The sequence below is a fragment of the Raphanus sativus genome, chromosome 6 (assembly GCF_000801105.2).
Source record: "Raphanus sativus cultivar WK10039 chromosome 6, ASM80110v3, whole genome shotgun sequence".
In the NCBI taxonomy this organism is placed as follows: Eukaryota; Viridiplantae; Streptophyta; class Magnoliopsida; order Brassicales; family Brassicaceae; genus Raphanus; species Raphanus sativus.
The window spans coordinates 45,215,742-45,233,976 of NC_079516.1; the positions used below are offsets into that span (position 1 = coordinate 45,215,742).

At 37.9% G+C, this 18,235-nt stretch overlaps 4 protein-coding genes across 6 annotated transcripts; 1 reads left to right on the forward strand and 3 right to left on the reverse strand.

The window, feature by feature from the left end:
- Positions 1-1,107: 1,107 nt before the first annotated feature.
- Positions 1,108-3,372, forward strand: LOC108809867 (GDP-mannose 4,6 dehydratase 1-like). The gene has a single exon (XM_018582002.2). The coding sequence runs from the start codon at positions 2,258-2,260 to the stop codon at positions 3,365-3,367; it is 1,110 nt and encodes a 369-aa protein (XP_018437504.2). The 5' UTR covers positions 1,108-2,257; the 3' UTR covers positions 3,368-3,372.
- A 91-nt stretch (positions 3,373-3,463) lies between these two features.
- On the reverse strand, positions 3,464-5,148 carry LOC108834997 (uncharacterized). Its single transcript, XM_018608315.2, has 6 exons — positions 4,902-5,148; positions 4,721-4,813; positions 4,544-4,631; positions 4,328-4,419; positions 3,989-4,100; positions 3,464-3,911 (listed from the first exon to the last, which is right to left on the reverse strand). Exons 1-6 carry the CDS (start codon positions 4,935-4,937, stop codon positions 3,715-3,717), a joined length of 618 nt encoding a protein of 205 aa, XP_018463817.2. The 5' UTR covers positions 4,938-5,148; the 3' UTR covers positions 3,464-3,714.
- Positions 5,149-5,357: 209 nt separating this feature from the next.
- Positions 5,358-7,317, reverse strand: LOC108834996 (NAC domain-containing protein 105). Of its 2 annotated transcripts, none has more exons than XM_018608314.2 (3): positions 6,891-7,317; positions 6,265-6,539; positions 5,358-6,035 (listed from the first exon to the last, which is right to left on the reverse strand). In XM_018608314.2, exons 1-3 carry the CDS (start codon positions 7,060-7,062, stop codon positions 5,595-5,597), a joined length of 888 nt encoding a protein of 295 aa, XP_018463816.2. In that variant the 5' UTR covers positions 7,063-7,317; the 3' UTR covers positions 5,358-5,594. The 2 variants fall into 2 exon arrangements, with proteins under 2 accessions (XP_018463816.2, XP_056844474.1); XM_056988494.1 differs by having other exon boundaries at positions 5,358-6,038.
- A 3,328-nt stretch (positions 7,318-10,645) lies between these two features.
- Positions 10,646-16,110, reverse strand: LOC108805811 (kinesin-like protein KIN-7H). 2 transcript variants are annotated; one of them, XM_018577763.2, is made up of 15 exons: positions 15,857-16,110; positions 15,597-15,755; positions 14,973-15,179; positions 14,786-14,875; positions 14,601-14,701; positions 14,396-14,509; positions 14,228-14,309; positions 14,056-14,123; positions 13,893-13,958; positions 13,678-13,802; positions 13,164-13,500; positions 12,925-13,053; positions 11,516-12,841; positions 11,134-11,438; positions 10,646-11,046 (listed from the first exon to the last, which is right to left on the reverse strand). In XM_018577763.2, exons 3-15 carry the CDS (start codon positions 15,175-15,177, stop codon positions 10,716-10,718), a joined length of 3,279 nt encoding a protein of 1,092 aa, XP_018433265.1. In that variant the 5' UTR covers positions 15,178-15,179; positions 15,597-15,755; positions 15,857-16,110; the 3' UTR covers positions 10,646-10,715. The 2 variants fall into 2 exon arrangements, with proteins under 2 accessions (XP_018433265.1, XP_018433264.1); XM_018577762.2 differs by having other exon boundaries at positions 15,597-15,759.
- Between the last annotated feature and the right edge of the window lie 2,125 nt (positions 16,111-18,235).

Consider the following 18,235-nt stretch of genomic DNA (forward strand, 5'->3'; position numbering starts at 1 on the left):
ATGCATTTAGTTATATTACTTATAAAAAGTTTTCAAAATATACTAATTTGGATTAATTCAAATTAACAAGCAATATACTTAACTGAAATATAGCAAAATTGTTTAGATTTAAGAAAACATCGGAAACATTTATAAATTTTAAAAGAATATACCCCTTAAATTATGGATTTAGAATATACAGTTTTTTTATATTTTGATTGAGATATCTTTGAATTTCAAAGAAATATTAGTCACACTGAAAAAATTATTTTAGAAAAATAAAGAAATTAGAAACTATATCTTCATATATTCAAAACTAATAAGATAAAACCTATTAAATAACTCTAACTATATTTACGTAACAATTTCAGTATCTCACTGATTTTTAATAAATAATTTGATAAATATTAGTTATATTCAAAAGCCATAATATATAAAGCAACAAATTAAATTTTATAATACTGTGTAACATCGTATCAGAAATCTATACTATTAAAGTAGATGACTATTTATGAATTTATCCTGAAATATCTAAGTAATTGCAAAAATTGCATGTATTTTTTACCCAACATTATTTGCAACCAATCAAAAGTTATTATTTTACAATTACATTTAAAAAAATTTAATATAATTCAGTTCAGCCTTTTTGAAAATTTTGTTTCTTAAATGTTTGCACCATATCTTTCCAAAAAATATTTCACATTATTAATTATTTGAAATCATTTATTAAATGAAACTTCAAAATAAAATCAAGTTGAAAATCATAATACTGGTCTGAATTATCTCAACTCCTTAAAAATAGTTTTGTTTAAAATAAAAACTAAACTGCATAAACTAAATTTAATAAAATTATAGAAAATGTTTTGAAACGCAAAAAATCAATTTTTCAATACAGAGAGTGTTGAAGATATAAAATATTTTATTTAAATTAAAAACATCAGTGTAAAATAAATTTAACTTCGGGTTATATAAGTTAAATCATATTACGGGTTAGAATTATTTAGAGTATTCAAAAATTTAGTCATATTTAAAATAACAAAAATAGATCACATAAGTAAATTTAAGATAAATTTCATAAAACACTAAAATATATAATTTATCAAAAATCATAATTTATTACGTAAAATAATTTTTCCAACAAAAAATATACCCGCTCTTAAAAAGGGCGGGTCAAAATCTAGTTCCTTTTAATGTTTTTTGGGCAAATAATTAGTTACGTTCTTTTAGTGTTACGTTTTTTTTTTTGTCATCTGATGGATTATATTCAATTTTAAACAGAGGATACATCAAACCAGCAAGACAACAAGTCTTCCGAAGCCAAAAGCTAGCGTAGTAAACAATACTACGCGGAGCCAAGTTAAAAAAACAGGAAAGAACAACACAAAAGCTAAAAGACACGACTCAAACCCAAACATTGAAGAAACAGATCGGACTGTTAGCTAATAGAGAACCGTTGCTGTTGTAGACTGCGCCTTCTCCTCCTATGCGCCTGTACTCCACTAATCTCCTCCAACTCCAACTTAAACTTGCAATTGGACTTTGAAAGGACTCATCACGCGCCTTCAACGCGACTCCACTCTACGACAAGGTTCCCGAGCCTTACTCAACACGAATCTTCTCCATACAGTCGGTAACCGTTAGCCAACCACCACAGGCAATAGATCTGTTGAGATCTATGTCCATAGCTTCCAGATCTGAACCTCTTCACTTCAATCCGAAGACATGAAGCTTATGTTCGGATTTAAGACCATCTAGACTAACAAAGAGAGAAAAGAACAAAAAACAAAGCAAGTAAAAACTCGACTCCGATGCTGGGGGAGTCACCGGAGTCGCCGGCCGTCAAACCCTAGATCTAGTTTTCGTAGAGAGAAGATGGAGGAAAAGAGGAGAGAGGAAACTTCAAAACTTCCCAAATTGAATATCTTAGTGTTACGTTCTATAATCTATTCATTCTCTCCGAATTTCGAAATTGTATATTACCTCTATTAAATGACTTCAGGGCCAGGCAATTACTAAAATCCATTAGTATGTGTTTTATTCTCTCAATCTAAGAGCTCGTAGGTTTTCAAGCCCACTATCATTTAATCAAATCACATTCTGTCAACGCTTGCCGGCGATTGCCAAACAGCTACGACTTTACGTAGCGTTACTACAGCTTCACTTTCCAATTTACCAAATTAACCCCACCTCTTTCTCTATATAAGGTGGTGTTACTAGGAGCTTAAAAATTCAAACACACCTCACCTCACCTCACCTCACCTCTCATTTGATCAATTCAATGGCCTCCCAAGACAATGTCTCCAGGTCCGAAGCTCCAAATGGCAGTGATTCTCACATTGCGCCAACGACGAAGGTTGCATTTGTCACCGGGATCACCGGTCAGGATGGATCATACCTAACCGAGTTCCTTCTCCAAAAAGGCTACGAGGTCCACGGCCTCATCCGACGATCCTCAAATTACAACACTCAGCGGATCAACCACATCTACGTGGATCCCCACAATGCCAACAAAGCTCGCATGAAGCTCCACTACGCTGATCTCTCTGATGCCTCCTCCCTCCGCCGTTGGCTCGACGTCATCAAGCCCCACGAGGTCTACAACCTTGCTGCTCAATCCCACGTTGCTGTCTCCTTCGAGATCCCTGACTACACCGCTGACGTCGTCGCTACCGGTGCTCTCCGCCTCCTGGAAGCTGTCAGGTCTCACATGGCTGACACTGGCCGCACTATCAAGTACTACCAGGCCGGATCCTCCGAGATGTTCGGGTCAACTCCTCCTCCGCAGTCTGAAACGACGCCGTTTCACCCAAGATCTCCCTATGCTGCCTCCAAGTGTGCAGCTCACTGGTACACCGTAAACTACCGAGAAGCATACAACCTGTACGCCTGCAACGGGATCCTGTTCAACCACGAGTCGCCCCGCCGAGGGGAGAACTTCGTGACAAGGAAAATAACCAGGGCCTTGGGGAGGATCAAGGTCGGACTTCAGACCAAGCTCTTCTTGGGGAACATACAGGCGTCGAGGGACTGGGGGTTCGCGGGGGACTACGTGGAAGCCATGTGGCTGATGCTGCAGCAGGAGAAACCAGATGACTACGTGGTGGCGACTGAGGAGTCGCACACCGTGGAGGAGTTTCTGGAGGTGTCCTTCGGGTACCTCGGGCTCAACTGGAAAGACCACGTGGAGATCGATAAGAGGTACTTCAGGCCGACGGAGGTTGATAATCTGAAAGGAGATGCGAGCAAGGCGAAGGAGGGGTTGAAGTGGAAGCCCAAAGTGGGGTTCGTGCAGCTGGTGAAGATGATGGTGGACGAAGATCTGGAGACGGCTAAGAGGGAGAAAGTGCTCGTTGATGCTGGCTACATTGACGCTCAGCAGCAACCTTAAAACTCGAGTTGCCTTTATCTGATTGTTGTTATTTGAATCTAATGTTCTGTTTTCAAGTTTTTTTTTTTTCCCTTTTCTTGTTTGAAGCTGTACAACTCAATAAACTGCAAATCATCATACACTGTGGATTTTGTATCAAAGAGAATATAACATATGAATTTTCCTACGTCATAACAACTGGCTTCCTATTGTTCACGAGCGATTATACAAAACGGAAAACAAACTAACAAAACAAGTACTGAAAGCGTGAAGAGCAGTAGAGCCATCATCTTGCATTTATGCAAAATCAAAGACTAGTGAGAAGTATTCAGCCAATCTTATCAATGGTGACACAAGATTATTGACTCTTATGGCTCTTGTTTAGAAGAGAGAGTAGTACTACTACTGACCGAATCAGGAGGTGGTGCAAGAACAAAGGGAGTGACTGTTGACCTAAGAGATTCAGGTCCCTCAGAATTTATTCTTTTACACAATGAATCGCAGTTGTTGATCACCTCAGTCAACCTTCCTTTAAGCTCCCCAAGCTCCACCTGCAGGCCATGAACTGAAGAAGAAGAATATATATCTAGTTAAAGTCATGTATGTTTAACAAGGGATGAATGATATATATAGGGAAGGTACCTTGAGATAAATGGTGGGAAGTAGTCCTCATAGCAGAAACGGAGTGGTTAAACCTCTGTAGAAGTTTAGAGGCCAAAGCATCTGCCACTTCAATCTTGTTTTCTATATCTTCCTAGATACATGAAGCCAAACATATGGTTATATAATTCATTTACAAACCAAAACTGTGAGAAGAAAAAAAGGCACATAGATTTTTCAGATGCAGTTCAGTTAAACGAAAATGCAACAATATTCACACACACACACACACACACCTGCAAATCCAATCCTCATAGTCATAGTGTACATTTCTATTTAAGGGAGTGTACCATTAAGTCTAGAGCTTGGGACAGAACGGACCTGTCTGTTGGTAATATCTTGAGCTTTGCTGTCTTGCCATTCACGGTAAATGGAGAAAAGTTCAACAAGTATTTGAGGATCCACCGTATCTTCTGGCAAACGCAAACAGTGAGCAAGAAATGAGATTAGGAATTAAAAAAACACTATACTTCTCACAATTCAAAAATGCTAGGACGAAAACAAGATATAAATTAAGTATAAAGATCAGAAACTCACTGGAAGAGGAGCTCGATAAAGCTTTCCTCACCAATATATCTGTTAAGCTACTTTCCCTCGGAGCAGCTGACTTCAATATTGGCCTACTCTGCCAAATTTACAAACCAAAAATATTAATCAACATTGTTTTCGATTACGCAGAAAAAAGAGCAAAAGACTAAAGTAGTAGTAACTCACAACTGTGAGTGATTTAAGATTATCGAGAATGGGATCCACTTTCTCGGATCGTTGAGAGATGGTCGTTATCACATCTCCACCTCCTCTATTCTCCTGTCATTCATTCATTCATTCATTCATTCCAATTGTCTAACCGAGATTCTCCTCAATAATCAAATCTCGAATTATCTTATTTTATTACCTGAGCGCCTAATAGCGTTGAATCTGACGCCCCCATGCGATGATTGTGAACGAACTCTGGAATCCAATTGTTTGTTTGTTTCAGACTTTCAGCTTAGTGCCAGGTCCGGTTCGCCCGAGGAGAGAATGAAACAGAGATTAGCTATTTTTCAACTCTAGACAAAGAAACTTCATGACGTTTCGTTTCTTTACAAGCTAACACCTTAACGTTTCAAAGTCCCTTTTAGTTTTCTCGCTATTTAGACGACAGTATGTTTTCATGCAGATCAAGGTAACGACAGCACGTCGGATATTTAATGGAGGGGTGAGACAAAGCATGAGTTAACTAAACCATGCTTGACCGCGCATGCTAGACAAAGCCCATAATATATGGGCCCACTTTTAGCCCACTTTACTAATTATTTATTTACTTTTTATTTAAAAAATAAATGCAAAAACAAATAATAACACACCGTAATTTGTGTTTGGGGTTCAAACGTATTTTTCCTGCTTATACATTAACATTGGGAAAAACTCAGCAAGTGTAGAGCGTTATATATATCTTATTACACTCTCATCTTCTGCTTATCCATCCAAAATCAATCCCTTTGTTGGATTTTATTAAGATCATAAATAATTCCACGTAACTTGCGACGTTTCTTATGAATGCTGCATGCATGCATAGAACGGTATACTATCACCCCCAAAAAGCCTTTTATTCTTCGCCACTCATCAAGAATTGAGACGCCACGAACTTATCAAGCGCTCTCCAATCCGTCATCCTCTTCTCGGCGCCAACCTCATCTTCCCCCACGCGGCTAATTGTTTCCGGCAACTTGTCTGAGGCAAGAGAGGGGCTCTCTAGCTGAGGAAGCTGAGATAATTCATCATCACCCATGGATTTGAGGTACATAGAGCCAAAGAGTCCATCATCGATGATTTGGTTGGCCTCAAAGGGTAGTTCTTGCTTAAACGGTGTGACCGCTAGACCATCAGTGTTATGTTTGGCGCGCTTGATGAGGACGTTCTTGTCGAGAGGTTCCAAGAGGGTAGCGTCGTCGTATAGGAAACAGTTTGGATCCCAAAGTTGTCTTTTTTTTGTTGGTACGGTCGTCGTTCGTTTCTTAAATGCTCTACACACCACCCATCCTTCTTCCTGCTTCACCATTTTGATTCACATCAATAACTGACTTTTTTTTGTTTCTTTTACGTACTTTTCAGACCAAGAAAGAGACACGCAAAACACTAGCTATAGCCTACATATGTATTAAAAACAATTGTTTTGTCATAGTGGGAGCCTAGTATTAATATGATCTCTGAAAAGGTGAACTTCTATAAGTTAAGAGAAAAAGTACTGAAGAATACGTCATAATGTATAAATGTACCTGCGGAGGAGCGTTCTGGTGGGATTCTAGGCTGTAGTATTCATGGATGATCCAGTCGGATTTTTGGCCGTTTGGAGCTCGACCACGGTAAAAGACGAGAGTCTTTCTCATACCAATTAGTTTGGAGTTGAGGTAAACGGCCTTGTCCCGGCCTGTGGCTTTCCAGAAACCAGCCATGGTGGCTCGGTTAGTCCTCGTCCCAGTCGGATACTTCTTGTCTTTGTGGCTGAAAAAGTACCACTCTTTTTGCTCCTCGTACCCTATCCTGCATCTCTCTACACGTGTATCCAGTATCATAGATCTTATAACTCTTTAAATCTACGAATTCTAGCATTAACTTATATGTGGATCGACATCGATAGCGCAAGAATGATGAGTTGCTTGGATGTGTAATTGTCGCCCGTTTATTCATAAGTTATGAAAACCCTAATTTCTCCATGGACATGTCTAAAGATTTACACTAATCTTATATGGATGCATATATAAAGACGGGACCAAATGTTTAAAAATATATTCAATATAAACGATTGATCATCAAACATCAAATATATATTTATATATACGAGTATAAGTATATGTATATATTGCGATTCAGAAGCATATAAGAGAGAGAGAGATATATATACCTTGTAAATCCCATGGTTCGATCTTGTAGAGATCAATTTCTCTGATAACATCCAGATCAATACTTTGGGATGCGACTTTCTTCTTGAGGTAATATCCAACAAGCTCTTCATCTGTCGGATGAAACCTAAAACCAGGCGGTATAGACGACTCTTGATCCACCGGCCCCATCATCTTTTCAAGTGTTTATATTTTGCTGGTTTCTTCTTGATCGAGTAAGATCGACCATATAGAAGAAACCCCAACCGACTCTATCAATAAAATCAGAGAGCGAGAAGATGCTAATTAGGTATAGAAAAGAGAGATATATGGACCGTCCACTTGAACGTCGACGTGTGTGGTTTAGACTTCAGAGTGTAATCATATGCTCATTTCGCGTTGGCCTCACTAACCATCACTGCTTCTATGCGTGCGCGTATACATATGCACATATATGTATTTATATACGAAAATTGTATCTACGTTGTGGATATACATATATAGGTACAGAAATGTATGAATCTAATAATTAATATATGAAACCAAGGTAATGATTATGTTCGAACTTAGAACGGGGATAATGGAAAAGGAATTATTTTTATTTTTAAAAGGTGGGTGGCTCCGTTTTGAGAGAAACGGGAGAGAGAAGCTGAAAATATCATCATTTTGCTTGGTGTTACTTCATGCTCCAAATGATGTCTTCTTCTTCAATCCTGTATTCTCTATTTTTAAATCAATTTTCTATTATTCCTATTATATATACTATTCCCCAAATATGGAAAAGAACTACTGGAATTACTGAAGATCGATGTCATATTGTTACATTTTCAGATACAACATGCATGACGTTTGTGTAGCTGATGTAACACCTTTATTGTCTGTTTGTCGTTAATTCTCGTGTCAGCACTCTAATTTCTGTGTTCGTCAAAACAACTACATGTTTCTCACTTATACGTTCCATCTCACGCCTACATATTATATATATACACATATATTTATAGTGTATTTTACCTAGAAAGGTAGTCAGTGATTAAGTGAACTGAAAATCCGATCGAGTAAATAACTTACTGAATATATATGCGTGAGTTTTTTTTTGTATGTTGGCCACCCAAAGAAGGATTGTAGTGTATACATAAGATGATTATTGTAGAACTAAAAATTAGGGTTTTGTGATATGAATCTCTTATAAGTAGAGCTGTACATTTTATCCATTAAATTTGATTTGATTCGTTATTCGTTTCGATTCGGTTCGAAAATTTTGGATATTCGTGAATCTCCGAAGTAAAGCAGATACTAAAAATAAATATTTGCTAAAATCGAAAAAAATCACAAATATTAAAATTTTGGGAAGCGGATATCCGCTCCGATCCTACAATATATAATACATGTATATCTTGATTATATTTAAAGTTTTAAATGTATAAAATTATATAATTATTATTCTAACATATGATTTGACAAATTCTATTCACATTATTACTTATATAAAAATATTACATAAAAAGAAGAGAATAAAATTTTGACAACTATAATTTTTTCCTACGTTTTGTGTTATTATAATTGTTCATGAAGTTTAAAAATTTACAAAATATGTAGATTCATTACTTATTTTAATTTTTGTTTTATATATCATTTAAAAATATTTTACAAAATAAATTTGTATCTAATTTTTAATATTATTTGTATTAATCAAAATGGATGAGATATATCATATATATAAACATTCATAAATATTCGTAGATATCTATTCATTTATTGGATATCCGTATTTTTCCGAAGCAAATTAAATCGAAAGTTTAAATATCCGTAATATACAAAGCAAATCACAAATACATTTAAAAGTCCGGATATCCAATCTTTGAGCCTTACTTATAAGCACAAGAAATACATGTGTTTGAAAGTCTTGGATGGCTGTATAATAAAGAGAAAAAGGGTAAAACAATAAATTTTAAATAAATATTGAGGGATATATAATCATACTACAAGCGTAGTAAATGGTCTAAAGACTCGCTCGCTATATAGAATTTGACAATGGACACTGTGGAGCCCTTCCGCTGCGCATGGCTTCCATGGTTTGTGTAATTAATTTTTATAGGAGTCAACTTCTACTAGGGGGAATTTGGTCATTTTCAGCGCAGCTGGTGGAAGAACAATGCGAAGAATGCTGGGAAAGAAAAAGAAAAGGTGAAGTGGAACACACGTGGCTAAGTCTTATTGGGTAAACTGTTATGCTCTTTACGTAGAAGGAAAACAAAGCGACGGGTTTGACTGTTTGAGTTGAGCGAGACGTGTGAGAGTAGCAAATAATAAACATACAAATACTATAAATCAACAATGGCCCCACATTACGCTCTTCGTGGTGATAAACATTCATACCTTACTCTTTATCAGACGTAATGTTATTATATGTATCTGAAGTTGTGAACCAGCGCATTGACAAATAAACGGGATTTACTAATCATGCTCTGGTGTAAAAGGAAGTAATTAATATCCATTTTGTTCATCAGATTATTATGTATATAATATATAGAGAAAGAAAGAATTTTCAATATAACCATGATCAAGGATTACATGATTGAAAATCATTCACCTATACTAACCCTGATCGATGAAACCTCTAGTGTTAGTGTTTTGACTTAAGCGCCGCTGATATATTTGAGAATGATGATACCTGAAGAAAATATATGCCTACATATTCATTAGGAACTGGTCCGGATTAACACTCTATATATGATTAGGATATATAACTACGTTTTTAGCACTTTAATTATTGGTTTCGATGGTAGGAAAAGAGAACCGCTAGCCACATCTACCACGATTTCCTCGACCTCTCTTTCCACGGCCCAAAAATTATGTTTGCTTTTCCATAGCTTTTGCTGAAGGTTTAACTAGTCGTTTTCTAAGAATTCTTTTTCCAAAATGTGTCATAAACTCCATTGAATCGGTTTCTTTGGCCAAATCTACTGAAAATCATTTTTTCTAGAGAGATTAATGAAGCAAACTTATCAGAACCAAAATCGCATCTTGTCTACTATTATCTCCTAAGACCGTAGTGGTTGCATGAGCAATAGAATTATCGGTGATTGGTAAAATTTGGGCAGACTCTAGAATCAGAGTCTCAATAGTTTCTTTGGTGCAAAAAATTGTAGAAGCAGAATGAGATAGTCCACCTTAGCAATGTTATTTGGATCAACCGAGTTTGATTCATTTTTTGCAACAAAACTAATGTCAGAAGGAAGTACCTCAAGGCTTTGAAACTTGTGTTGAGTTATAATTGGGTAGATGAGAATTAGGGAAAATGATGGCCGAAGTGGCTGCAACCACATGCTAGCAATAGAGTCCATCTCAATAGCTAGCTTTGATAGTAACCACAAGGTATTTACTGACATCTTGGAAACAATGTTTAATCTTGTGTTCAACCTAACCATATCTATTGCATCTAGAAGGTAACCGAGCGTATTCCACATCAATCATGGAAATAAAACTAGTTTCATTATCAGCGGCAATTCTCGAAAGAAAAGCTTTGCTCATTGTTACTCATCATTGTTAATGCTTCAAACGAAAATTTAACACAAGAAACTCAATGCAGATCAATTGCAACTTTGGCTCTGAAAAATCATCAAGGGAAAACATAAATTGCATGTCTGATAATAGTCCTAACGCCATAAAACCACTGTGTGATTGTCATAGTGAGATGTAGGAGATACTAGATTGACTTGAAGACTGATATAGACATTACCTTCAAATTCACTAAAGGGAGAGAGAAAACAGGATCAAATATTAAAGAAGATTGTGATTTCATTTGCGAACATTTCTTTATAGTGTGCTTTACTTACAACTACTACAAGTTACAAAAAGGAGAGGGACAAAACGCTGCGTTTCCAAAGACTAGATTTCTTGGGACGAGGTGGTTTGAAAGCAAAGTTGATGGCAAACATGTCAGAGGAAGTCAAGTTCATGTCGACGAATCCATGGAGCTTACCAACGAGGGAGGCACTCTCTCGTACATGCCCCATGTCTTTATAATCAGACCAGAGTCTGTGCGCCAGCTGGACCCGCCTGTGCCTTGTGTTCAGCCCAACGCCCCATCTCAAGAACAGGTTCTCTCTCTCTTCCTTGGATAGTTTCCTCTGCATCAGCTTGCTCAGCTTAAACCTCTCTCTAGTCAACGCCCTCGTGCTGCTTGTTTGTTTGTTTGTTACATATTTAGTACTAAACCAAAAAAAAAATTGAGAGATAAATACAAATGTGGAATGGGATTTTAACCTGGACACTAGGCTCAGATCGTCGCTGGCTTTGCTATTATGGGCGATGTACTTGAGTCTACGGAGTTCGACCTCCAAGTACAAGCAATCTCTCTGATCCCCTCTGAATAATAGGAAGAAGTAGCTTCTGTGGGCCATGGATACGTTACACGTGTGCCATAACTCTATTATCTCCCGCTGTAACCTCTTGAACTCTTCCGGCCAATTCAAAGGCGTGTCTAAGTAGTCTTGTATTGGGTCCAATGCAGCGTCTTTGAAACTCTTTGTCGAATTCAACGCCAAGAACTTCTGTTCTATTTCCTCCATCTGTTAACACGTCGACTCAAGTGATTATTTTTAAGCAAGAAAAAAGTAAATAAGCAGAAGAAAGAAAAAAAACTAACCGAGCGATGGATGATTCGCTTGTCTTTCTGAGTAGCAGTCTCTTCTGTTTTTTCCTGGCTTGTAGAAGGGCTACCACTTGTCTGAAGCTCAAACACAGAAACATCAGAGGGGCGGGACAGTGATTCATTCGGTGATGACATTTCGTTACTGTCACCACCATGCGAAGCGGCATGCGCAGTTTGAGTGTCGCTCAAGCTTCTCTCAATCCATGTTGCTGGCGTGCTCCTCCCGCTAAACTCATCTTGCAGCAACCTCTCGTTCTTGACGTGGCACATTTCCAGGTTCCTCCTCTCAGCTGCTTTGACAAATCCTTTGTCGTACCAACTTGGCGGCGTGTCAGCATCTTTCTCGAACCAAAAGGGGGAAGGGCTTGACAACACGCTCGCTCTGCAGCTTCGACTTCTCGTCAGCTTCATGCCTCTGAACGGTTGCGATTCTCTCTCCGTAAGCCAAGAGAATGGCTTTTCAGGAGAGGGAGTGATAAATACTGGAGGCGTCGGGTTGCTACTAGTCCTAAGGTTAGGCATGTTTGTACCAAACTCATCAGGAGATGATTTGAAATCACAGCATGGAGGAGGGGCTTTGATCAGTTTGCTTTCTTGTTTTGGTTGAGTAGAGGCGCTACTAACTTCCTTCACTCTTTCTTCAGATTCTTCTTTTTCTTCTTCTTCCTTTTCAGCTTCAACTGGTGGTTGTATGTTCTTTGGCTCCGTCACACATACTGGTTCTTCTTCTTCTTCTTCAGCTTCAATGGATAGTTGTAGGTTCTTTGGCTTTGTCACACATACTGGTTCTTCTGCATTTACAATCTCAAATCTGTCTGGACTGCTCTGCGGAATATTTTCCTCTGGATGTCTAGTGACATCTGACATCTCTGTTTCTATGCATCGAACTTCCCTACAGTCATCCTCAGAATCTCCATCAGACTCTTCAGCCATTTCATCAACCCCTTCCTCCTCAGCATAACCTTCGTCTGGAGAAGGAAAAATAACTACTGTTGATGAGGCGTTCCTCCGCTCCCGAGGAACATCAGGTCGAGCTTCGGTTTCTTCTGTGTGAACCTCGGATTGGTCTTTAGTTTCTGCCCCGTGTTGAACCTCAGGGAAAGGAGTTACATAGACATGCTGCTGAAATGGACTACTTGACCCAGAATCTATCCTGAAATCTGAAAGCTGGAAGACGTTCTCCTCGTCATAACTGTATTCAGATGATCGTGGAGACAAACTGGAACGGCGAGCTGACATAGGGCTTAACGGTGTTGTATTCTCAGAGTCCCATGTACTGCGCACCCGCAGCTTGGGGTATTGATGTTCCTCCACCAGCACCTGACAGAAACAAAATTTAATAAGTTGGGAAGTAAAGTGGGATGCCTCGTTTCTGCAAAGATTTAACATACATATTTTACTACCTCTGCTGATTCTGTTGATTGTGTCTCTTTTGGTCCTTGTTTTCCTTCTTCAACCATTCGTCGAAGATCCTCAATCTCGCAACGAGCTTGCTCTAGCTCTTGTGCTAGTTGGAATACCTCTTTCTTGAGCTACAATAAATGGGACAGTTCACAACTCAAATCTTCAGAAAACTATTACTATAACGGTGAACTTGTTTCCTAATACCGTAATAGGGGGTGATTGGAGCTTGTCTCGTTACCTTTTCAACCTCGAGATCCTTCTCCGTCAGTAATGCAGTTGCGTCAGAGGCAACCGAAGGCTGACCAGGGCTTCTCAGCTCACTTTCCAGTTTAGCCAACTCCCTCTGCAAGTGTTTCACTAAAGCTTTGTCAGACATGACGACATTGACTTGCGCATTTGTTGTCACCTCCTTTGCGCAGCTCGCAAACAGCAGTGTGTTTCTAGATTGCTCAACATGGATTCTTGCAGGACTCATGGTACAAATTATGGCAGTTCTGGCATTTCCTCCCAAGGAAGACTGAAGTATGCGTGTCAGTTTTGAATCTCTGAATGGAATGTGCCCAGTTTTTCCTTTACTGCATTGAAGTTAGCCATATTATATGTTAGTGATGCAAAAAGAAAAAGAGAATCGTTCACATCATATATATTTAGCTAAAGGGTTAAACAGGAACGATACAGAAGGACTGCTCAAAGAGCAATGCCAATCTCACAAAACGGAAAACGTTATGGAAGCTAAGTGCTCACAAGCTAACCTTAGCTTACGGATCACAGTTCCCAGCGTTAACAAACTTCGGTTTATATGACAACCTTCTTTCAACCTTGTGCCGGCTGATAATGATTGAGATGCACGTTCACTTCCAGCAAGATCAATAAAGTTCTGCAGGACAAGTAGTTACTCTCTATATAGATCTTTTCAACAACTTTTTTTTAAGCAGACAATGTGATGGAGAGTTTCAAGAAGATTTACCACTGTTGCTGTTAGTGTACTAAATTTATCGTTAGTGAAAAATTCACGAGCCGTGCTTTCAACTGTCTGTAAGAAAGTAGTAGAACTAAGATATATGTCCGGAAAGAAGCTCGCAAAGAATGCAGCGTTAAACCATAAAGTATAAATCAACAAGATGCCTAACCAATCTCAAAATCTGATGAGACCGGGAGCTAACTTCATTTAGAGCTGTCTCTCCAATTTGCCGCTGAGCTGCAAATGATTAGATGACCATGAGAATGATTGGAAAAAAAAAAAATATATATATATATATAACAAATTAGAAAATTTAGATACTAGATTTTGACTATCTTTACCTTCGCAAACAGATAGGAGCTCCTTGAAATGATTCCAGTCTCGCAGAGTTTCCTCTGTGAGTTTCTCAACAACTGTCCCTTTCTGTCAGAAGGAAAACGAACTTCTTATGAGAGATTACAAAAAAACAAAAACAAAAAGTAATTATAGAATGAGAAGAATATATATACCTCAGGATCATCTAGAAGTCTTAGCGGAGTACTATCTGTACTTAAGAGATCTCGTACAGACTCATTATAGATCTCCATGGCAGAGAACTTTAGAATGAATTCTCTTTCCTTGTGCTACTTACAGTAAGCAGATAAATTAACTACCACGGGAACAAATATAGAATGGGCTGGTAAGATATGAGGATGCAGTTTTCTTAAAATTTACCTTGTCAATGTAGTCATATATATCAACCAAGGTGCAGTGAGTGATTCCACTCATGGTGTATGTCTTGCCACTGCTTGTTTGCCCGTATGCGAAGACGCTAGCTGAAAACCAAGTGAAATATATAAAGAAAGAGAAAGAAGAAAAGGGAGGGAGAGTGAAATGCAGATTGGAAAGAGATGCCACACCATTAACGCCACTGACGACAGAGAAAGCCACTTCCTTGGCACCTTGGTCATAGACTTGCCTGGTACAACACTCAGGGCCGAACACTCTGTCTAGAGGCAGGCAGAGAATAATAATAACAATAAGAGAGAAAGAAGGAAGAGGTTTGAATTGAAGAAGAAATGGAGGGAAATAATAAGAATGTAATACCAAAAGAGTAAGCAGAAGGATACATGGAACGGTCAGAGATAGAAAGATGGCTCCTGTACATGATGGTAGTAGAGTTGATGCACTCCCAGTCGGGAGAATCATTCCTCAACATTTCCTTGTCATTTAAAGGTCGGAGACGAACAGAAACTGAAATCTTTTCTTCACAGCCGCCTCCTTGCATCTGATCAGCTTCCGTAGTCATCATACCTCCAGAGTAGAAAATGAAAATGAAAACATTATATATAAAAGAAAATGGAGGCAAGTATTATGTGACTCAAATTATTGAGTTAATAATTGCCAAATTGAGTCGAATCAATCATCTGGTCAAATTCCAAGCCGAAACAACCATGTGTGTCTTTTTCCTCTACCAAACTAATAATGATAAAGTATTATGTTACAGAGCAAGATCAGAAAACGGAGATTCTTGTACAACCTTAGTCTAGAGACAGAGACAAACACCAGATTCATATTATAATTATTCCAGGATAAGTTTTGTATATAAATGGTCCCCCAAAGTTATCTATTTTATTGAATACAAAGAAACAACAAAATCGCTGGTCAATCAAAAAAAAACAAAACAAAGAAACAACAAAATGAGATGATTATGAATGGAATCAATTTTACCTAAGGAAGAAGAGGCCTTAAGAAGATGACACAGCCGCTTCTGTAGAATGTTGGACCTGCCTCAACGCTAACTCCATGTGCAGTGAAGGAGTACCCCGAATCTTTTGTTTGTGTTTTTTTCTCTCTTAAATTCCACAAATTACTTACACACACACAAACCTGCCTACAACAAACACGAAAGAAAATAAAATTCCAAAACCAAACTTTAGCCATAAAATTCCAATAAATAATAAGCAGCGAGCATGCATATATCTCCCCACCCCCAAGGACAAGGAGGAGTCGAAAATTAAAGCAAATGTCTCCTCCTCCTACACACACAACGGAATCCGAGACGATGTTCTGAATATTGTCAGCTCGGAGAAGAAGAAGAAGAAGAAGAAGATCCAGGCAGATATTCTACGACTCTGTTCCTCTCCCTCTCTGGATTGATTAATCTGATTCGCACAGCTGTGATCGTTTTTTCTGCAATCTGGCAACTCCTCTCCCTCTTCTCTTATTATTAGCCCCTTCCCCCACTTTACAAACTGCCGCGCTAAACTAAGCACATTTTTCATTTTATTACCCTTTTACCCCTTCTCAGTTGTTTTTTAAATATTTGTTCCGAAACTAATTAAAAAATTGTTTTGTTAAGTCATCTCTGCTTTCACCTAATTACCGATGTCAAGTCACAGTCGCAAATTTAAACTTGTAAATGCTAATTCCGCAAGCAATGCTTCATCCTTTTTACCAACTAAACAACTTTCCCTAACCTTGTTTTAAAGTATCGTCAACGAGTTTCCGATCGTTATTCATATAGCTTTCTATATATATAAATAAATAAAATAAACACAGCACATGGTTGTTGCAGAACCGCTGTCCATTTTAGTGACTACCTTTAAAATAACGTATTTCGCTAAAAGCAATGCATGTGCAGTGCTTTTTTCTTCTTCTTACTTACACCCTAAGTTCATTTCTTTTCATGATTTGTTTTACAGATTGGAAGCAGATTAAGAAGTATAATCACCCACTAGTCGTTTCTTTTCTTTCTTTTTGAATGCGTAGTTCTCACACTTGTTGAAACATAATATAGATATAAAAATCCAGAAACATAAGCTGAAATCCATGTACGTATCAACCAAAACTTGTGATTAATAGGAAGCACGTGCTGGTTCGTAGATAAATACTAGTATAATGCTAGTACCGTGGTCGGTAGTTGAAGTGTTGAAGAGACTAGTGTCCTTTTTGTAGTATTGTATTGTTAATTTATATAAGCTAATAACAATATTTAATATCCGATATAGTAAATAAATGTATGATGTGCACTTTATGTATTTGGTTCAATAATTCCGTGATATAGATATTAGATGAAAAAAAAAGGTGATATAGAAATGAAATAAATGAAAGGGGACATGCACATGATGTGGAAGTGGACAAAACCATACCGACTCACAATTATGAGATATCACATGATGATGCGGACAAGTCAACGCTTCTTATGTTTGTAGGCCTTACGTCACAATAGGCTGGGCTATAGATCATGTTTAAGAATACAAGCCCAGAATAATTAACAAATTCAGAGAAAATGTTTTTCTTTGTTCTAAACGAGGATGATTGGCGACTGGCGAACGTCGTCGTTTTGCTGGTACCATGCAGTTCATGTAGTTCTGACGAATTAGGTGTATGGCATTCGTGCAGAACGCCATAGTCCAAGTCCTATTGCCCATATTTTTCAATCCCTTTGAATCTGAATTTGATTAAAGAGAGTAATCAGTGAAGAGTGTGATATTTTGTTTGAATTCACATTGCTTATGTATTGCTTGCGCTCGAAACGAATTTGATCAAGAGTAATCCGTGTCGCTTTTATTTTTGGGCCTATTGATCCTGTCTTCTCGTTCAAAAACCATTTACCATTTGGGCTTTGGGATTTCTACTGTAACATCTTTTTCAATGATTTTTTTTTCAAAATATAAGATTCTAGTTAATTAAACAATATTCAAATTATATTGACTGAGAATCTTAACACATTATAATCAGAAATAATTTGAGCCGGTCAGTGGTGGCGTGTTTGCAATCATGAGTGGAACGGGATATAGGTGTCAAATGGGCGGGTCGTCCATTGGTCGTCCACGTCCATATTTAAATGGACTTAATATGGACACACCCATTTTTTCCATGGGTTATTAATGGACAAAATATGGATGACCATTTAAAAATGGTCTTTATGGGTTTTGGGTTTCATGGACATGGGTTGTCCAATGGACAAAAAAAATCTAGGGTTTAAAAAAATTTGAGTTTTTCTACCAAAACCGAGAAATCGGGTTTCTCGCCAAAATCGGGAAATTGAATTTTCTCTGTCAAAATCGTAAAATCGCACAAACTGTAAAATCGGGGTTTTCCGCGAAAATTGAGAAATTGGATTTTCCCACCAAAACCGAGAAATCGGATTTTTCCGCCAAAACCGGAAAAATCGAGTTTTCCTGCCAAAATCGAAAAATTGAGTTTTCCGCTAAAACCGTAAAATCGGATTTTCCCGCCGAAACCGAGAAATCGAGTTTTCCCGCCAAAACAGAGAAATTGGATTTTTCCGCCAAAACCGGGAAATCTAGTTTTCCCGCCAAATCGGAAAATCGAGTTTTCCGCTAAAACCGTAAAATCGCCAA

Coding starts and splice junctions, on each gene's coding strand:
- LOC108809867 (XM_018582002.2), top strand. CDS start 2,258: ATGGCCTCCCAAGACAATGTCTCCAGGTCCGAAGCTCCAAATGGCAGT.
- LOC108834997 (XM_018608315.2), bottom strand. CDS start 4,937: ATGGGGGCGTCAGATTCAACGCTATTAGGCGCTCAG. Junction 4,632..4,720: donor ATCTTAAATCACTCACAGTT/GTGAGTTACTAC, acceptor TAAATTTGGCAG/AGTAGGCCAATATTGAAGTC. Junction 4,420..4,543: donor TTTATCGAGCTCCTCTTCCA/GTGAGTTTCTGA, acceptor TGCGTTTGCCAG/AAGATACGGTGGATCCTCAA.
- LOC108834996 (XM_056988494.1), bottom strand. CDS start 7,062: ATGATGGGGCCGGTGGATCAAGAGTCGTCTATACCGCCTGGTTTTAGG. Junction 6,540..6,890: donor CGAACCATGGGATTTACAAG/GTATATATATCT, acceptor ATACACGTGTAG/AGAGATGCAGGATAGGGTAC. Junction 6,039..6,264: donor ACCAGAACGCTCCTCCGCAG/GTACATTTATAC, acceptor AAAATGGTGAAG/CAGGAAGAAGGATGGGTGGT.
- LOC108805811 (XM_018577763.2), bottom strand. CDS start 15,177: ATGATGACTACGGAAGCTGATCAGATGCAAGGAGGCGGCTGTGAAGAA. Junction 14,876..14,972: donor TCCTTCTGCTTACTCTTTTG/GTATTACATTCT, acceptor GCCTGCCTCTAG/ACAGAGTGTTCGGCCCTGAG. Junction 14,510..14,600: donor TATATGACTACATTGACAAG/GTAAATTTTAAG, acceptor TACTGTAAGTAG/CACAAGGAAAGAGAATTCAT.